The 19,520-nt window shown below is 36.0% G+C and overlaps 2 protein-coding genes and 1 pseudogene across 2 annotated transcripts; 1 reads left to right on the top strand and 2 right to left on the bottom strand.

Moving 5' to 3' along the window:
- Positions 1–584: 584 nt before the first annotated feature.
- LOC109002851 lies at positions 585–3,107 on the top strand. Its single transcript, XM_018980763.2, has 2 exons — positions 585–1,091; positions 2,388–3,107. Exons 1-2 carry the CDS (start codon positions 809–811, stop codon positions 2,768–2,770), a joined length of 666 nt encoding a protein of 221 aa, XP_018836308.1. The 5' UTR covers positions 585–808; the 3' UTR covers positions 2,771–3,107.
- A 264-nt stretch (positions 3,108–3,371) lies between these two features.
- On the bottom strand, positions 3,372–4,421 carry LOC109002844 (annotated as a pseudogene).
- Positions 4,422–5,894: 1,473 nt separating this feature from the next.
- LOC109002845 (mitogen-activated protein kinase kinase kinase 18-like) lies at positions 5,895–7,364 on the bottom strand. The gene has a single exon (XM_018980758.2). It carries the CDS (start codon positions 7,278–7,280, stop codon positions 5,895–5,897), a length of 1,386 nt encoding a protein of 461 aa, XP_018836303.2. The 5' UTR covers positions 7,281–7,364.
- Positions 7,365–19,520: the final 12,156 nt, after the last annotated feature.

Consider the following 19,520-nt stretch of genomic DNA (forward strand, 5'->3'; position numbering starts at 1 on the left):
ACATACAATTATAAGAAAATGCAGCAGGATTTGTTTTTGAAAAATTCTATTATAACATTTATTATATCTAGTGTAAAAATTTGAAAAAGTTAAATTATTTATTATATTTTATGTGAAAATTTAAGAAAGTTATAATGATGAAATAAGATGAGTTGAGGTGAATTAATATGAGTTACGAATACAAACGAGGCCATCTAATTGATGTGACAAGACTTAAATTGCGTTTGAATAGTGAGTGATCTCAGATATTCTGTAAATAGTAATAAAAAAATAATAATAGAATATTAAATAGTAATGAGAAGTATATGAAAAATAATAATAAAATAATAAATAATACTCTACTACCCAAATCAACCCTTAATTTACTAGAAAAATTTATAATTAAAATCTCTTATAAATCAAGTCTTCTCATTTCAATAAAATAGAAGATGTACGCTTTGGACACCGGTTTTGGGTAGAAGAACTGTTTGTTTTTGCTTTCATAATCATAATATTAGAAACTAAATGCCCTTGCTTTTAAATAAGAATACTCTAGGGACTTCATAGGAAAATTTCAAAAATAAAGTAGCCCATTCCTTCTTCATTCATATCTTTCAATTCGGCTCTGAGAGTGAGAAATAGAGGGACTGAGAGAGAAGAAAGGAGCTATTGATTGATCCCATACGCCCCATCCTATGATAAAGACTTGCACTCTCCTTCTGGACCCTATAATTCTCTGCAGTCGCCACCCTTAAAGATCCCACCCTATCGACCTCCGTCAATCCCTCACCGTTCGGTTCTCTGAGATCGAATCCAAAGGAAAAGGAAAATGCAGCAGCTTTTGTTCGCGGTGATATTCTCGGAAATGAGTCTGATATTGGTGATGCTTTTCAAGACGCCGTTGAGGAAGCTGGTGATCGCGGGCTTGGACCGCCTCAAGCGCGGCCGTGGACCCATCATGGTCAAGACCGTGGCGGCCACGGTCTTTGTGGTGCTCATGTCCAGCGTCTACAGCATGACCAAGATCCAGAAACGTTGGATCGAAGAGGGTGCGCTCAATCCTACAGATCAGGTCCTCATGGCCAAGCACCTCCTGGAAGCCACCCTTATGGGTAACGAACCAACCCTTCCCTCGCTATTGCTATTCATTAAAAATAAAACAAATTTTTTGTGTTTTAATGGTATTTTGTCTAAATTTTTGTTCGATCGAGATAATCTATAGTCAGCAGGAACTCTAATTAAATCTTACCAGCATTTATCGTATTTTGTATATCTTGATTGGATTTTTTTTTCGTCTCAATGTTTATGACCTTTGGAGACTTTATTCTCATTTGTCAAATTCATGATATCTCATTAAGATATTTAACGTATGATTATTATAAAATGTGAAATTTTTAATCGCAAATAATTATTATATCTTTAGAGAATCCATTCTGGAATAACCTTAAAAAATTTAGAGAATCTCGATCGGGGTGTTGATAGATGTAATTTTGTGCCTTATTGGGTACATAATTTCTGTTCCATTGATAGAAACAACTTTTGACGAGCACATTCTTTTTTCCCGTTTGATGTCAATGCAGGGAATGAGACCTTCGATTGAAAATTAATCTCATTCTTCCTCTGACTCTGAAAGCATTTCTTTTTGGAATCCTAAAGAAAAAATGTGCTATTAGGTATCCTACATGTTCTTCACAAATCCATTTTGTTAATTGAAATTGCTCAAATTACCGTTCAATTCTGGGATCATTGCATCGTCTGTCCTGATTACTTAGGAATCACGTAATCAGCAACAAACAAAATGCTTCTCCTGTATTTTATCTTAATTTTTTTTTTTTATCTATATACCTTTATTTTTGGAACCACTTTTAGTCTTAATTAGATGGATCGAGATCCTCTATGTTTCCTTGGTTACGTACTGGACGGTTTAAAAAATTTCTAATCAAAGTGTTTAAGTTCATAGTTTAAACTTGTTATCTCGGAATACAACTTGGCAAGAGATGATGAGGCAAAGAATATTAGCCTCATTTGTTTTCGCATATGAGATGAGATGAGATGAGTTGAGATAAAATTTGAAAGTTGAATAAAATATTGTTAGAATATATTTTTTAATATTATTTCTGTTTTGAGATTTGAAAAAGTTGAATTGTTTATTTTATTTTGTGGGGGAATTTGAAAAAATTGTAATGATTAGATGAAATGAGATGGGAATAGTTGTGAAAACAAACGAGGCAATCTTGAACCAATGTACTGAACATTCTATCACACTTTTAGTATTGCACAATGTTCTTTTATGTTGTAAGGTTATAATGTTTTAGGGCCTTTTGTTTTAGGTTCGGGCTTGTTGTTTTAGTTTGAACTCCATGTTTTAGGGTCTTATGAAAATTTATCGATGGGTTAATTACTTGCAGGGTCCTCCCTATTCCTTGCGCTGATGATAGACAGACTACACCATTATATCAGAGAACTCCGGATACGAAGGAAGAGCATGGAGGCTGTTAAGAAACAGACCCGAGGACCTGAAGATGGGAAAGCTGGAGGGTCAGAGGAAATCAAAGCCTTGAAGGAAGAGACAGCCACATTGCAAGCAAAACTCAAGGAGCTGGAATCAGAGCTTGAAACAAGGACAAAAGAAGTACATGCTGCAGATGCCAATGCAGTTGCACTAAGAAAGCAATCTGAAGGGTTCCTTCTTGAGTATGATCGCTTACTTGAGGAAAACCAGAATCTCAGGAATCAGTTGCAATCACTGGACAGGAGATTGTCACATTCTGGTAGCAAGAAGAATACTTGAGCAAACACATTCTGGTAGCTATTCTTTTAAAGTTCTCTTTTCATTTTTCATGGTGATTGTTCGCGAGTTCCATGATGGATTGGTTAATTACAAAAGAAGAAAAACAAATAGGGTTTTCAGTTGTGTGTTTGACTTATGTAGAGCTGAAGTGCTGAAGTACTGAAGTAGAATGGATCGATTTTGTCTTGACAAATTGTGATAAGTTATTAGGGTAATAACAGTTGAATATTTACTACTGAATTTGTTTTTGTTTTTATATGAATACATATAGTTTTCCTTGTTAGATGTGAGAAGCTATGGACATCAATGCTAATAAATAGTGTTTGTTGATTGATAACTGTGGGTGAGATGCGTTCACTTTTTAGTCCTGGTTATTTTTCTTAGTTTTTGTGTTTAATATTTCAATGTAGTCAAAACATCCTGATGGTACTCTGGTTTTCTTTCTCGTTTCCTTACAAAGTATGTTACTTCTGCAACGATCGAACGATTCTCTTCTGCCAACAGGATTTTTAGGAAGAGCACGAGCTCTGTAATTTTTCTTTTTTACAATTGAGTCAAAGATCCATTGTAGGTAACAGCCATCACTGTCTGCAATCCTGGCTTATTTGTTTGAAGTCCTTGTGTTGCCTCCTTCAACGTGTGGCCTAGCTGCAGTCCCCCTCAGTTCGTTAGCAAAACTCATAATGGGGTCTTTTTTACTGAAAAGCATATGGCTCATGAGGGCAGTGAGCAGCATCAAGCTGGGGAAGACGAGGACGGAAAGAATTAACAACAAAAGCATCGGCCCGAGTGTGACCTTTAACCTCCTGTGCCTACTCAGTAGAGGCAAGAGCAAGAAGGGTTAGCGGGAATGAGTGTGCCCACCATGCAATATTGAATCTCCTCATGGCTTTCTTGAAAAGGGCTGGCCTGCAAGCCTGTACATAAAACCAATAAATGGCAATTTACAAAAGCAGCAAAAATATTACCAGAGACGTGAAGAGGAATAGAGAGAGGAAGAAGAGCAACTTTGAAAGGGTATCAAAAGCTCCTGAAATGGAGCTCCAAGCTAAACTTGCCATGCTTCGTGCAGCAACTGAGCAAAGAACAAGAAGAAACCCATAACCGGAAACTAATTTCCACCAGATAGGCGTTGCTAGAGCGTAATGCAGAGCACCAAATAGTGTACAATGCCTATGAAAACATGAAAACCGCACTCTCTTTCCATCCCATCTGTGCTGCTGCTCGGGCCCCACCAAATTCCCCAACACCGATATCTGGCTCGTTGGATTCGCCACCATCGACAGAAACCTCTTCTTAGTCGTAAACTATTGCCCATATATTTTAACGTCGAGCACCATGACTGGAACTGTGAAAACAAACCAAAGAACTTGATATGCAGCATCTTTTGGACTGATCAATGGCGTTGATTGAAGCATGGGAAGCCATGAAATTCAAGGAGCGTACAAGAAGTTCACTCCTATGTGGTGCAGGATCTCTGCCTCACCATGGGGAAGTGAAAGAAACATCTCAGAATGTAGAGGGGAGTGAGTGTCAGGAGCGCTAAAAGCGAGAGGCACCATAGTAAAAGAAAAGCTGTCCAAGGCAGCATGTGGAATACATGCTGGGTAGCTTTTGAATCAGTTGCAAGCTCACTTAAGATCTTCCATACGTAATTTTTATAATAATAAAATTATAAAATAAAGTGATTTTATATGCGACAGACTATAAAATAGATATATAGACAAAACATTTTCTTTGCTCTATGCCGAGTTGTTGAGAACATTATAGGATAGAATTTTGCCAAAACAAATCTGAGTAATTTTCAATCAGCAATGGCATACGGTGTTTGCATAAAATAAGTTCAAAAGCTGGGCAAAATAACCATTAGTACTTGAAAATGGAAATGATTTTAATCATAATATTTTTATAAAAAATATTTTATAAATATCTTTTTAATTATTTAATTATTTTGTAAATAAAAAATATTTTTATTTGATATTTTATAAAATAATTTAATTTTATAAAAATAGCCATTTTATAATATTATTATGAAATATATTATAAAAAATGAAATTTGGGTAGGTAATTTATAAATTACTATTACTTATTTATAAATATATAAATATATTTATAAATAAAACAAGTTCAAACAAACACTACAATAATTGGTAGAACTCACATCTATCAAATCTACAAAAAGTTAAAACCATCTCCTCTCTTTTAATTCCAAACACAAAATTTTCAAAAGCCTTATTATCCCATCTCAACTCAACAATCTCACTACTATTCACAAATCATCTCAACTCATCTCATCTCATTTTATCTCACTATCCAAACGGGACCATATTTGTACCATGAAGCTGATGAAGCTTTTTTTTTTTTTTAATGGTACTGGTGTCCGGGAATAATGATCCGACTAATTTCGAGAGAAGTGAATAGACTCTCGACAAGAAATTTTTTACAAGTGCACTTCGAATAATTCAAAAAGAATCTATCAAAAGTAAGCTAAGCTAAGAGAGAGAGAGAGAGATATTTTCATGGTAAGCTATGAGCATTAATATTTGTGTTGGAAGATGCTCTAGCTATAAAAAGATTATACAAAATAATTACAAAATTAATATAGTTTGATGTGACTTATTAGATTATAAAATTATTTTTATTGTAAAGTAAATTTAATGAATCAAATTATTTATATTATAAAATAAATTTAACAGATAAAATCAACCTATATTAATTTATAGAATTATTTTTATATAATTATTTATAACTTTATCACTCTTTCATTTGTATTTTGCACAATAATTATTTTTATCGTGCAACGTACGCACATTAAAGAAGTTTGGCTTTGAGGTCACAAAACACACTTTTAATTAGGTATTAGCTAGGCCAGGTACGTACGTATTAGGTTAGCCTTCAAATGTGGCCGCAAAAACATGCTATATTCTCATGCCTCTGCTCAGCAATTAATATAACAAAAATTTTATGCGCATGTGCTGGTTGATTATTAAAATGAATGCTGAGAGTTTTTGGTTACTTTGACCTGGCCTGTGTTCTCAACTACTAATTGGGTTTTCTTTTCAAGAGCCCTATAAACTAATTAATCACATAAACCAAGCCAATTTGATAAGGATGGATCTGGGTCTTACCGTTGTGAAATTAGAAAGAAATAACCAAGTATTCTTGCAGAAAAAATGTCCATATTATTCTTTCCCCATAATACTAACCATTTCACATTTAAAGGCATCATTCTCACATTCATAGGCCATATAAGAGACCTTCTTCTTCTTACTCCTCTCCACATTCCTATAACATTGCTGCTGTTGGTACTATAACTACTGTTAGTATTACTAATATTACATGACTCTTTCCCACCAGTCCTCGTGGGCTCGTTGAAATGTACCAGCTCCTTGTCCTGACTGACCCAAAACAGGCATATCCCACTAGTTGTTGTGCTGGGCTCATTGGCGTAAAACAAATCATATTCCTGGCTGCTGTAGAACATCTCTGGCTGTTTGCTACTATTGCTTCTTACTGTAATCCAATGTTCATCCCACACCCAATCAGGCATTCTTTGAGACGATGCCGTGCTGATTTCACTCAATTGCCGGATTCTTTCCCTGGGAGAACTTAAAGGACTTTTATGGGTCGGATTGGTTGCATCTAGCTCCCCAATTGAGTCCCAAAAGCCTTGATCCAGTACACTGTTTGGAGTATCCGAGTTAAAAACGCTAACTTCTTTTGAAAGAGAAATGGTCTCTTCAAGGAAAGCGTGACTTAGAAGTTCACTGGCTGACCACCTCTCAACTGGGTCTCTCTTTAAGCACTTGTCCAAGAAATCCTTTGCTTGCCTTGACATCAAGCTAGGAACCTCCGGGACATCACCCGAGTACCCAATTCGGTAAAGGGCAGATACCGGTTCTGAAATCTCCGGCCACGGTGACCGCCCGGTAGCCATCTCGATCATAGTGCATCCTAGAGCCCACACATCTGCAGGGAACCCCTGTTTCTCTCCACGAGCCACCTCAGGTGCCATGAAGACGGGTGTGCCGGCAATTGCCAAATCGTTGTCTGACACGTCATCAAGCCGCCTAGCACAGCCCAAATCAGCAATCTTCACCCCCTCATGCGTGACCAAAATATTGTGACACTTGATGTCACAATGCACTATACCATTCGAGTGAAGGCATTGAAGCCCCAACACAATGCTGCGAGTGCAAGCTTTGATCGAGGCCTCGTCTAGGCGACCACCTTGGTTGCGAATTGAATCGGCAAGGTTGCCCTGGGGTGCATATTCCATGAGAACATTGTACAGAAGCCTACCATTCTCGAGTGTAATGTCGCATCCCTTGTATTCTACAATTTGAGGGCAGTTTAATGAAGAAAGAGTTTTTTGTTCCCTTTGGAGGAATTCTGATTGAGTGAGCTCCGTCGACTTGACGGCAAGAACCTGGCCCGACCCATGAACGGTGGCAACCGAGACCGTGGCAAACGAGCCCCGGCCGATGATTTGGCCCCTGGTCCAGGCCATCTGGAGAGCTGAGCAGCCTGAGGTAGGAGAGTATAAGAGAATGCTGAAGGCCTTGGCGAACAGGCAGTTTGGTATCTATGTCTGTTTTGTTTGGTTGGGGGGATTCAAAATGTGTGTATATATATATATATATACACAAAGTCTTCCAACTTTGGTTTGGTATGGTTGGCTTAATGCAAGAAGCCACTTCGAGGGTTCCACGTGGCAAAAGGAGAAAGGATGAGAACTTTGGCCGGCGGTTAGATAGCTTAGCTATGAATCATGCGGTGCACATGTCATCACGTGCTCACGCGAAGAGTGCTGTGATATACAAAAGATAGGTCATATTGATGAGCATGAGAATGAGAATGAGCATGGGAAACAATGGATGGGATATTCCAATGTTTGGTTATTTTTTAAAGTGATTTGACTTCGTGAAAGTTGATGCTCAAAATACAACTAAAATAAAGCAAAGCCAACCCTTTAGCAATAATCAAGCATAAAGACAAAGTTGTACCTAAAGTAAATAATAAAATGTGGGGTTCTCTGTACCAAACTAGCTCGCCTCTGCCTTTTCCTTGGACGAGAAGGAGTTGTATATTTTTACTCCTTTACAAGGTGGTGTGGCCACGTATGATTCTTATGCATGCATGTAGATTCATTATCTGGAAAAAAAATTCTTAACAATCCAAACCCTTTCGTTATTTTTGGACATTTCGACTCAAAAATCAAAATCACTATGTTGCAAGAAACTTGCTAGATGGAATGTATTTGGTATTACTATATATGACAAGATTCAATGCTAGCTGTGTTAACAACTCCAGCTGAATCCTCTACAAAAAAAGCTGAAACTTAGATGACAAGTTATTAAGGTCTAATTTGAGTACTGAGAATACATCATTTTTATTTATTATTTATTATTATTTTTTACTACTATTTAATATTTTATCATTATTATTTTTTATTATTCATAGAATACCTAAAAATAACTTATTATCCAAACACAATCTTAACTGCCTCAATCATTTCTTTGACATGTACTGGGGAAATAATTATATGATTTTGTGTAATTCTTTGGATTTAGACGAACAAAACAATAGTTTTACTTATGTTAGGCAGTTAATCTTGATGAGACATTTCAGAAGCATATTTGAAAGGTAGGTGTAGGTGAGAAAATTGTTTAAGATTAATGGATAAGACGTAATACTTGGCTACTAAGATTACATTGGATTGTGGGTGAAGTTTCCAAAAAGAAACAAAGGAAAGGCCAAATTACAAAAGCACAAAAGAGCAGCCTTTGTGTAAACGACCCTAAAAAGTAAAAGGATAATATTTCCAATGGAATTTAGTTGAAAAGGGAAAAGCCAAAACCGCCCAACCAAAACACTCACATTCTCTCACACCAACCCGTCCGTCCATCCATCCATCCATCCAAACATACACAAACTATCTGTTTTTTTAGCTGTAGAAGTAGTACTTTTCTCAGCACAGCTCAGTCTTGGATGGGTTTGAAGCTTTTGTCAAAAAAAAAGATGGGTCTGAAGCTTTGGTTGGAGCAATAGCATCTGTGCTATCTACGACACTATTCCCCTCTCAAGCAATCTAATCGCTCTTTTCTTCAGATAACATATCTGATGTATAAGCTTTCGGCAAAAGCTTTTTGGGACCCACGTTAGCACTGAATTTCGGCTCTGATCACTCGCTGCTGCAGTAGGCGTAAATCACCAGGCGTGCTGTATATTACCATGGGATGTGAGCTTGAGATCACGATTTTCTTAGTACTAGTGTCTAAAAAAATTAATTTTTTTTTATAAAAAAATTTTAATAATATTAAAGTATTTTCCTTTTTTTTTTAATATCAAACAGAGTTTTCAAAGGCTTTTTTTTTCTTAAATACAAAGGGAAGGGTACCTGGGTAAGGCATTCTCACCTAATCATTTAGTTGGTGTCGTAAGCGTGGGTTCCAAAAAGACTTCAAAACATGCCTTCTGTGTCTTATAATAATAATAAAGAAGCATGAGCGCTCGCTGACAAGAAAAATGGCAAGATTGATGCAGTGTCTCAAAACTCAAAAGGTTGACGTGGTCTAAACTATCTTACTGACCCACGTTACAGAAGATCTTAGAATCCTTTTTTTTTTGTTTTTTTGTTTTTTTTTTTTTTTTTGCTTTTGGTAACCAACTTAGGCATATATTGGAGGATTATTACTGTACTTATAAAGAAATTATATAAAAATAATTTTATAAATTAATGTGATTTCATATAATTCGTTAGATCTATTTTACAATAAAAATAACTTTATAATTTAAAGAAACACATCATGCCACATTAATTTATGAAATTATTTGTTAGAATACACAGCAGAAAAGTACATCAAGCTCAGCTTATAAAATTGTTCCACAAGTTTTTCCAGATTGATAAATTTCAAGCGTTTCCTCTTAGTGGCAAAAGTGTACTACGTAGTATGAAACTAGAGTAACACTTAATAGATCCACAGCCTAAATATTTTATCAAGAGAGAACAAAAAAAGAGATAGCCTTTTTCGTATTTCAGATAGTGCCAAAACACAATTAGTAGCACGGTTGGCCTTAAAGGCCAGCCTTCAATTTTGATATTAAAAACCAGTAACACATGGATGCGTTACATGCGTTACAAGTAACGCATGGCTTAAAAGTAGCTGCTGGAGGGGGTCAGCCCCACGTGGGCGCCCCTCCATCTAACATCTCTCACTCACACACAGTGAGCATGACCCCAGGTCAACTTCTCTCTAATGTTCTCAATCTTGTTCATACAAATAAATAGGTCGTGCAACCACCAAGCACATCTATAGAAAGAAGGGAGTACATACACCAAATCTCTCCCAGAGAAGACCAGTATAGTAACATCCATAAAGTGTCTGGTCATGTTCTAGACTCATTCGATCGCATTAAAATCAAGCATTTTTGAACCCTCTTGAGTTTAAAAAAACTCATAACAATGCTTGACTACCTCCAAATATTTCAATGTGTTCACAATCTTTAGCCGCTACCAAGATGTAGCGTCATTTGTATGACGTCAGCAAACACTATCGAAGATACGATATCGAATAGTCTTCCCTTTACACTCATATCACTCAATTTTGGTCGAACTGTTTTCCCAACAATGCCTCTTTAGACCGTATCAATCATGACCATAGACAACATGCCAAATGAGCAAATATCACAACCTCCATCTCATGACATAGTCAAAAGTAAAGGACATTTTAAAAAATGAGACTCACACAGTGAGAAAGAGGGAAACATTTTACTCACTTACTCATATGGTCGTACAAGCACATATAGTATGGAACACATGCTACGGTGGATTGCTATATCTTAAAGAACATATGTTTATATCAACACCGTACAGATCTTAGTCTAGCCGCTCCTTAAGCGTCTAACCCGAATTCCTCTATTTGCACGTCTCTAATACGTCAAAGAGGAACTCGCATCTGGCTTACTACAGGCTACATGAATGGTGGGATAACTCATGCATAGTCCTATCAATGGACCTCATCTTAGCTCCCACTAAGGCGACATAACTTTGTGTCAACCAACTTATCCCTTTGGACAAGTACTTAGGGACACAATGTCTCATCTCTACTTGCTACTTAAGCACTAGAAGCGATCGCTCGTGTGAGTGAACCGATCTAAGCCTGTTAACATATCTTGTGTGTATATATTAAAAACAATACGATAAAAACAAGAACTGAATCATATTGTATTAATATCCCAAAGGAAATGTTACATCGTTATGTCATTTGAAACATAAATTACATTTATAGTATACACAATCCTAGATTCCTAACATGAGCCTCGAAGACATCTCTTGCTATAGGCTTCGTTAAGGGATCAGCAGCCATGCGACTCGTAGAAAGATGTTTCAGAACCACTTCCTTTTGCGCTATCATGTCTCTGATATAGTGATATCTTATATATATGTGTTTGGTTCTTCCATGATACTTTGAGTTCTTAGCATATGCGAGAGCTGCCATGCTATCGCAGAATATCGTCACTGAATCTGATGTATCCGTGCCAATGTCTAAATGCTTGAGGAACCTCCATAACCAAACAGCTTTTTGAACTGCTGCAAAACAAGCTATGTATTCTGCCTCCATAGTGGATAAAGCTATAAAGGGTTGTTTCTTGCTGCTCCATGTAATGGCGCCTTGGTTGAGCAGAAAGACATTCTCAGTGGTTGATTTGCGCTCATCTAGGTCGCTGCCCCAATCGGTATCTCTGTAACCTCTTAGCTGCAAAACTGAACCTTTATAGCACAGCACATAGTCCACAATTCCCTTGAGATATCACATAATCCTTTTGACCGCTTTCCAGTGAACTAGTTCGGGATTATATTGGAATCTACTCACTAAGTCAACTGCATAGCATATGTCAGGCCGAATACACATCATTGTGTACGTCAGACTACCCACAGCATTAACATAAGGACACGGGCCATCTTTTCTTTTTCTTTTTAAGTCTTAGGACATATCACTTTAGACAAGTTCTCGCTTCTTGCAACAGGAGTGTCAATGGGTTTACATCCATTCAATAGGAAGCGCTTGAGGACTTTCTTTATGTAAGTCTGTTGAGACAAACATAAAAGTCTCTTTGAGCGATCTCTGTAGATTTTAACCCAGAATGTATTCTGCCTCACCCATATCTTTCATCTCAAAATTGAAAGATAACCACTCTTTTGTGGCGACTATCAACCCTTTATTATTTACAGCTAGTAGTATGTCGTCAACATATAATGACAACATAATGAAACTCTTCTTAGACCTTTTGACATAAACACAATGATCCTCTGTGATCATCGTAAACCCATTCGAGAGAATGGCTCGATGGAATCTGAGGTACCATTGTCTAGATGATTGCTTTAGGCCATATATAGATCGTTTGAGCTTGCACACTTTGCGCTTTTGACCTTTGACCACAAAACCCGTTAGTTGATCCATATAGATCTCCTCATCTAGTTCTCCATTAAGAAATGTTGTCTTAACGTCCATCTGGTAGAGTTCCAAATCCATGTTTGCTACTATAACTAAATCAGGCGAATTGAGGCAAACCTCACCACTAGTGAAAAAGTCTCCTCATAGTCTATATCTTCCTGTTGGGTATATCTTTTCGCCACTAAGCGAGATTTGTACTTATCTATTGATCCATCCGACTTGCGTTTGACCTTGAGAACCCATTTGTTCCCAATAGTCTTACGCCCTATTGGTAGATCAACCAGGTCCCAGACCTGGTTAGTCTTCATAGACTCAATCTCATCATTAAGAGCTTTCATCCACTCATCTTTAGTAGAAGATGAGAGAGCCTCATAAATTGTCCTAGGCTCGTCATCATCATGCGGAGCTACCATAAAAGCTTCCCCTTCAATCTCAAAGCGACGACAGGGAATACTTTCACGTGTGCTTCTATGCGGCTGAGGTTGTTGTGATTAGGGCTGAGCAAAAATCCGACAATCCGACTCCGAATCCGGCTCTGCTCCGGCTCCGCTCCGATCCGCTCCGGCTCCGACTTGTCGGAGTCGGAGTCGGAGTTTTTTTCTTCTTGGAAGTCGGAGTCGGAGTCGGAGTCGGATCCATTGAAGATCCGACTCCGACTCCGCTCCGATCCGACTCCGATCCTCCGACTCCGATCCTCCGACTCCGCCTCCGCCTCCGAGTTTATACATATTTTATAAAATATGTGTTTTTCTATATATTAATTATTTAAATTTTATACAACTATATCTTATATAATTAGTTAAACTCAATAATATACTAGTTAAATAATATATTTATACTACAATATATAGACTAAATTGACTAATAATAGTTTAGTATATGACTATATGTAAATATCATACTATTACAAATTTACAATATTACTACCATGTAACACTAAATTACTAATGTATAAATATAATAGCATATAATACTAATAATTAATGTATATATAATATACTATAAACACTAAGATGAATAATGACATCGACATGTAATATTGTAATACTAATGTATAAACACTAATTTATAAATTTATAATAACATATAATACTAATGTATAATAATTATTAGTATAACTAATATCGCTACTAGTATAACTAATATTAATACTAATACTAATATACTAATACTATTATATAGTTATATTAAATTAAAATCATTATAGCAAGTACTATATATAATTATTCTAATCACTAGATTCACTACAACTAATTCTAATACTAATATAGACTATAGTTATAACTTGTAGTATCATAATTATACTAAATCACTATAACTTATACTAATATAGTTATACTAAATGACTATAAGTTATAACTATAACTATATATATTATATAGTATTAATATCACTATTAGTATAATATATAGTATTAATAATAACTAATAGTCTAATACTAATATAACTATTAGTATAACTATTAGTATAACTAATATCACTACTAGTATAACTAATATTAATACTAATACTATTATATAGTTATACTAAATTAAAATCATTATAGCAAATACTAATATATAATTATTCTAATCACTACAACTAATTCTAATACTAATATAGACTATAGTTATAACTTGTAGTATCATAATTATACTAAATCACTATAACTTATACTAATATAGTTATACTAAATGACTATAAGTTATAACTATAACTATATATATTATATAGTATTAATATCACTATTAGTATAATATATAGTATTAATAATAACTAATAGTCTAATACTAATATCACTACTAGTATAACTAATACTAATACTATATATACTAATACTATTATATAGTTATACTAAATTAAAATCATTATAGCAAATACTAATATATAATTATTCTAATCACTACAACTAATTCTAATACTAATATAGACTATAGTTATAACTTGTAGTATCATAATTATACTAAATCACTATAACTTATACTAATATAGTTATACTAAATGACTATAAGTTATAACTATAACTATATATATTATATAGTATTAATATCACTATTAGTATAATATATAGTATTAATAATAACTAATAGTCTAATACTAATATAACTATTAGTATAACTAATATCACTACTAGTATAACTAATATTAATACTAATACTATTATATAGTTATATTAAATTAAAATCATTATAGCAAGTACTAATATATAATTATTCTAATCACTAGATTCACTACAACTAATTCTAATACTAATATAGACTATAGTTATAACTTGTAGTATCATAATTATACTAAATCACTATAACTTATACTAATATAGTTATAGTAAATGACTATAAGTTATAACTATAACTATATATATTATATAGTATTAATATCACTATTAGTATAATATATAGTATTAATAATAACTAATAGTCTAATACTAATATAACTATTAGTATAACTAAATCCCTATATAATAATATATATCATATATTTTTTTTATGAATCTTCATATATATATAATATAAAATAGATTCATATTAATTAGTATATAATGTATATTAGTATATTACTATAGTAACTATTCATTATAAAAAAAAAAAAAAAATCATTTATCATCACAGCAAAAACGGCGCCGTTGATTCATTTATTTTAGAATTAGGTCTAACGCTGCACGCAGTCCCTCTCTCTCGCGCAAGACTCAGTCACTCAAGTCACCCGGTCCCTCTCTCTCGCGCAGGCTCGCAGCGCCGCAGCCCTCTCGGCTCTCTCGCGGCCTCGCCAGTCGTACTCTCTCTCGCGCAGCGCCGCAGCCGGCGCATCTCTGTCGCGCAACCCCTCTCTCGCAGAACCCCTCTATCGCGCAACCCCTCTCTCGCGCAGCGACTCCCTCGCACGGCCCGAATCGCAGAGCCCCTCTCTCGCCGTCTCGCGCAACCCTCCTCTCACGGAGTCACGCAGGCCGCAGCTCCTCTTGGTAACCGATTACCCAACTCCATCTCTGTTCTTTAATCAAATTTTTGAGGTTGATAATGTTGATTTTTTCGAATTTTTGAGGTTGATAATGTTGATTTTTTCAAATCTTTGAGGTTGATAATGTTGATTTTTGTTGGTTCTATAATTAATTCCTAGCTGTACGAATAGTCTGAATCGAGAATCTGCGAAGCCTTCAAATATTTGTTTGTTTCATTCCGTGCTTATTATATGACCCGAATGGAGTATGTGCAAATTTGGATTCAAATTCCTTCAGAAGCTGTTTGATTCTTTACATATGATTTCTGTGTTATTGGTTTTTCTATGTGTAGGTGCTTTATGTCTCTGTTAGGGCTTTTACTGATCCAGAAATAGATTCCTCTCTTAGTGTTTGTTAAGTCAGCAGAATTATTCCACTCAAAAGAATCTTCTGCAATATCTCCTTGTAACAGAAAAGATAAATAGTCTAGCTAGGTGTCATGAGTTGATTGGTTTGTTTTAGAATTCTGTTATGAAATGCTTCTATATATTCTCTACTGTACTGAGGTTTTGTTGTATGAAAATTACAGAAGATGAATGCAGAGCATCTTTACGGTTTTATCTCAAACAGTGCATATGCATTTTATTTAAACCGTCTGCCCTGTATTTTCTACATACATGAGTAGTACCATATATTAAAACAATGTGCCTGATCTTTTCCAAGGACAGAGATCTGGGACAAGTAGTTTTCGACGACTATAATGTTTTAACCTTTCAACCGTATTATTTTAACCGTATTATTTTATTTGTTTGTTGTGTGTTAGTTCTTAAATCATGAATATAGAAGGCAGACACACGTCTACATCCACAGCTGCATCTTCTCCTGGCATCCCTGAACAGCCTATTGATGCTCCTTGTCCCATGGTTGAAGAGTCCACCGGACCAATAGAATCTTCGGTAGGCACTCGGACTCCTAGTGCCTTCTGTTCTAACCCTCGCCCTCCACCTGGTAGTAGAGTTCCTAAGAATAGGTCTTTAGTATGGGTCCACTTCACAAGAGTGCCCGATTGTGATCCTGAAGAGCCTATAGCTACTTGTAACCATTGTGGGAGGCAATGGAAATGCCATCCCAAAAGGCAAGGCACTTCGGCCATGAAAACACACATCCAACTTTGTCCCAAAAACCGTAAGAGTAAGTTGGACAACACTCAAACATTCTTGGTCCCGGAAGCAAGAATTGAAGGCCAAGGGGAGAAGACCTTAGGGATGACCAAGTACAATGAGAAAAAAATCCGGGCAGCCCTTGCTAGGATGGTGATAGTGGATGAGTTACCCTTTAGGGTTGTTGAGGGCCAAGGGTTTCGGGAATACACTAAATCCCTTGATCCTAGGTTTTCAATTCCTTCTCGATTTACCGTAATGCGTGACTGTATGAGGCTATTTTTGAAAGAGAAAGATAGCTTGAAGAAAATGTTTTTGACCACCAAACAAAGAGTGTGCCTGACCACTGACACTTGGACTTCTATCCAAAATATTAATTACATGTGTGTGACCGCTCACTTTATTGATGGTGATTGGAAGTTGCAGAAGCGGATCATTTCATTCGTTCGGATTAGTGACCACAAGGGGGCAACGATTGGGAGGGAATTGGAGGAGTGTATGCTTGATTGGGGCATTGACAAAATCCTCACAATTACGGTGGACAATGCTACCTCTAACGACTCTGCTATTGATTGGTTGAGAACAAGGGAAATAGGAAGTGAAGATTGTGTTGCAGCTCACGAGTTTATTCACATGAGGTGTACGGCACACATCTTAAACCTTGTTGTGAGTGAAGGTTTGAAAGATGTTGATGACTCGATCATAAGAATCAGAAATTTGATTAAGTATGTGAAGTCTTCTCCCCAAAGACTTGCCACTTTCAAGTCTTGTGTTGATAGGTCAAAAGTGCCATGTTCTAGTTTCTTGTGCCTCGACGTGCCTACTAGATGGAACTCGACTTTTCTTATGTTGGACGTGGCTGAGAAGTATCAAAAAGCCTTCCAACTTTTGCTTGATGAGGATCCCTACTCAAGAGTTTATTTATCTGAGGATGGGCATGGGAAAAAGGGTCTTGGAGCTCCTGAGTCTGATGATTGGGAGACCATAAGAAACTTTTCGAAGTTTCTTCATGTATTTTATAATGTCACCATGCGTATTTCTGGTACACTATATGTTACATCAAATTTGTATGTCCAAGAGCTCATTAATATTCATAAAAATTTGAATGTTTTTTGTACCAATAGTAATCGACGCTTGAGTTCAATGGCTTTGAGAATGAAGACAAAATATAATAAATATTGGGGTGATCTTGAAAAAATAAATCGATTGTTGTTTGTGGCTGCCATTCTTGATCCACGGTACAAATTAGTTGCTCAAGCATATTGGTTCAACAAAACATTGGGGGATGAGAGGGGTGAGGAGTTTGCTGTACTCCTCAAGAGAGATATGGAATATTTATATGAACAATATGTAGGGTTTTGTGGTGGCCGTGTAACTGGGTCTAAGTCAAATCGGAGTCGGAGTGGTGAGGCTAGTGCATCAATGGGGAGTAATAGTGGTACCGGTAATGATGATGATCCCATGGACTTTTTGTTCGAATTCCATAAAGATCAAAAATCAGCATCCTTGATGGATTGTAAGTCTGAACTAGAGCGGTATTTGTTGGAGGATGTTGAGATTCCTACGGGGAATTTTGAAATTTTGGTATGGTGGAAAGTCAACTCAAGCAAATATCCGGTTCTTGCCCTAATGGCAAGAGATATCTTGGCCATTCTGATCACCACCGTTGCATCTGAGTCGGCATTTAGCACAGGAGGCCGTGTCCTGGATCCATTTAGGAGTTCTTTGGCTCCTAGAACTGTCGAAGCTCTTGTGTGCACGCAAAACTGGTTGAAATCAACTCCTATATGCTTGAGTCAAAATTATACGGATGCCATTGATGATGCGGAGAGTTATAAGTTAGACTCAGGTAATGTATTTAGAGATTTTTTTAAGTTGTTATATATGTTGATTTTGACATTTTCTGATACTAACCTCTTATACTTTAACATCTTAATGTAGAATTAATCACTGGTATGGCCAACTTACTTCGTGAAGATGATTGACAATTTGACATATTGAGCCTTTGAGGTTTGAGCTACTATCCAAAATACTAAATGCTTCATGCTAAATTCTGTTTACTTTTCAAAGACAACTATGCTATCTACTTCTACTTTATTTATACCATTGGTCCATATATATTTAAGTTTCTGAGACCTTACTTCTACTTTGTTTATTTTTCATATGATATTAAAGTTGGGTTGTTTTTCTTACTAATATTTTCATTTTTTTTTTCAGGCACAACTTGAAAGTTGGAAGTTGGAACATTTGGAAATTTGTAACATTTAATATATTTTGGTTCATTTGTTGGGCATTTAGAATATTGTAATTTGGAAGCTTGTAATTTATTTTATTTTGGTGCATTTGAAAGTTTGTAATTAAATATTTAAATGTTGTTGGAACATTTATTTTGGTTGGCTCTTAGAACATTTTGGATTTCTTTTTTGTTAGCTATGTGATGGATGATGGATGGTAGGTGTGATATGTGGATGTTTATTGAAGTGATTAGTATTTAGTTGGATGTGGATATGAGGATATGGATGATGGATGATGTGGATATTAGTAAGTTTGGCCCTTTGAAATAGGTGTGATATGCATGTTTTTGTTTGCATGTTCTTTTAGTATAATGATAACATTAGATTGATATTGCATGCATGTCCAGGTTTTCTATTTAGTTTAGATTGTAATATTGAGAAAGTTGAAATTTGAAAGCCCACAAATTTTTTTTTTTTAAAAGTGGATCAAATATGAAGTTAAAAAAGACAAAAAAATAAAATAAAAAAATCCTACTCCGCTCCGACTCCGCTCCGACAAGTCGGAGTCGGAGTCGGAGCGGATTATGTGCATTGCGGAGTCGGAGTCGGAGGTCGGATTCGACCTCCGACAAAGTCGGAGTCGGAGTCGGAGGTTGGGCCCTCCGACTCCGAATCAATCGGTGCTCAGCCCTAGTTGTGATTGATTGACAAGTGATGTGCTCCCAGTCGGATTCAAATAATTTGTAGGAGCTTGAAGAATTTCTTCCTCATTCTCAACTAAATTCCTTGGAGCACTTTCCTCTTGTTCCGCAATCTCATGAAGTTCTAAACTCCTATCAACCTCACCTCTACTTGGAAACTCATATTCAATGAAACCCACATCTCATGACTCAATCTCAGTCACACTTCCATCAGATTGTTCACCTATTAATACATATCTTTTAGAGTGTTCTGAGTACCTTATAAAGATACACTTCTTCT

This window comes from Juglans regia, chromosome 3, assembly GCF_001411555.2.
Source record: "Juglans regia cultivar Chandler chromosome 3, Walnut 2.0, whole genome shotgun sequence".
NCBI classification, from domain to species: Eukaryota; Viridiplantae; Streptophyta; class Magnoliopsida; order Fagales; family Juglandaceae; genus Juglans; species Juglans regia.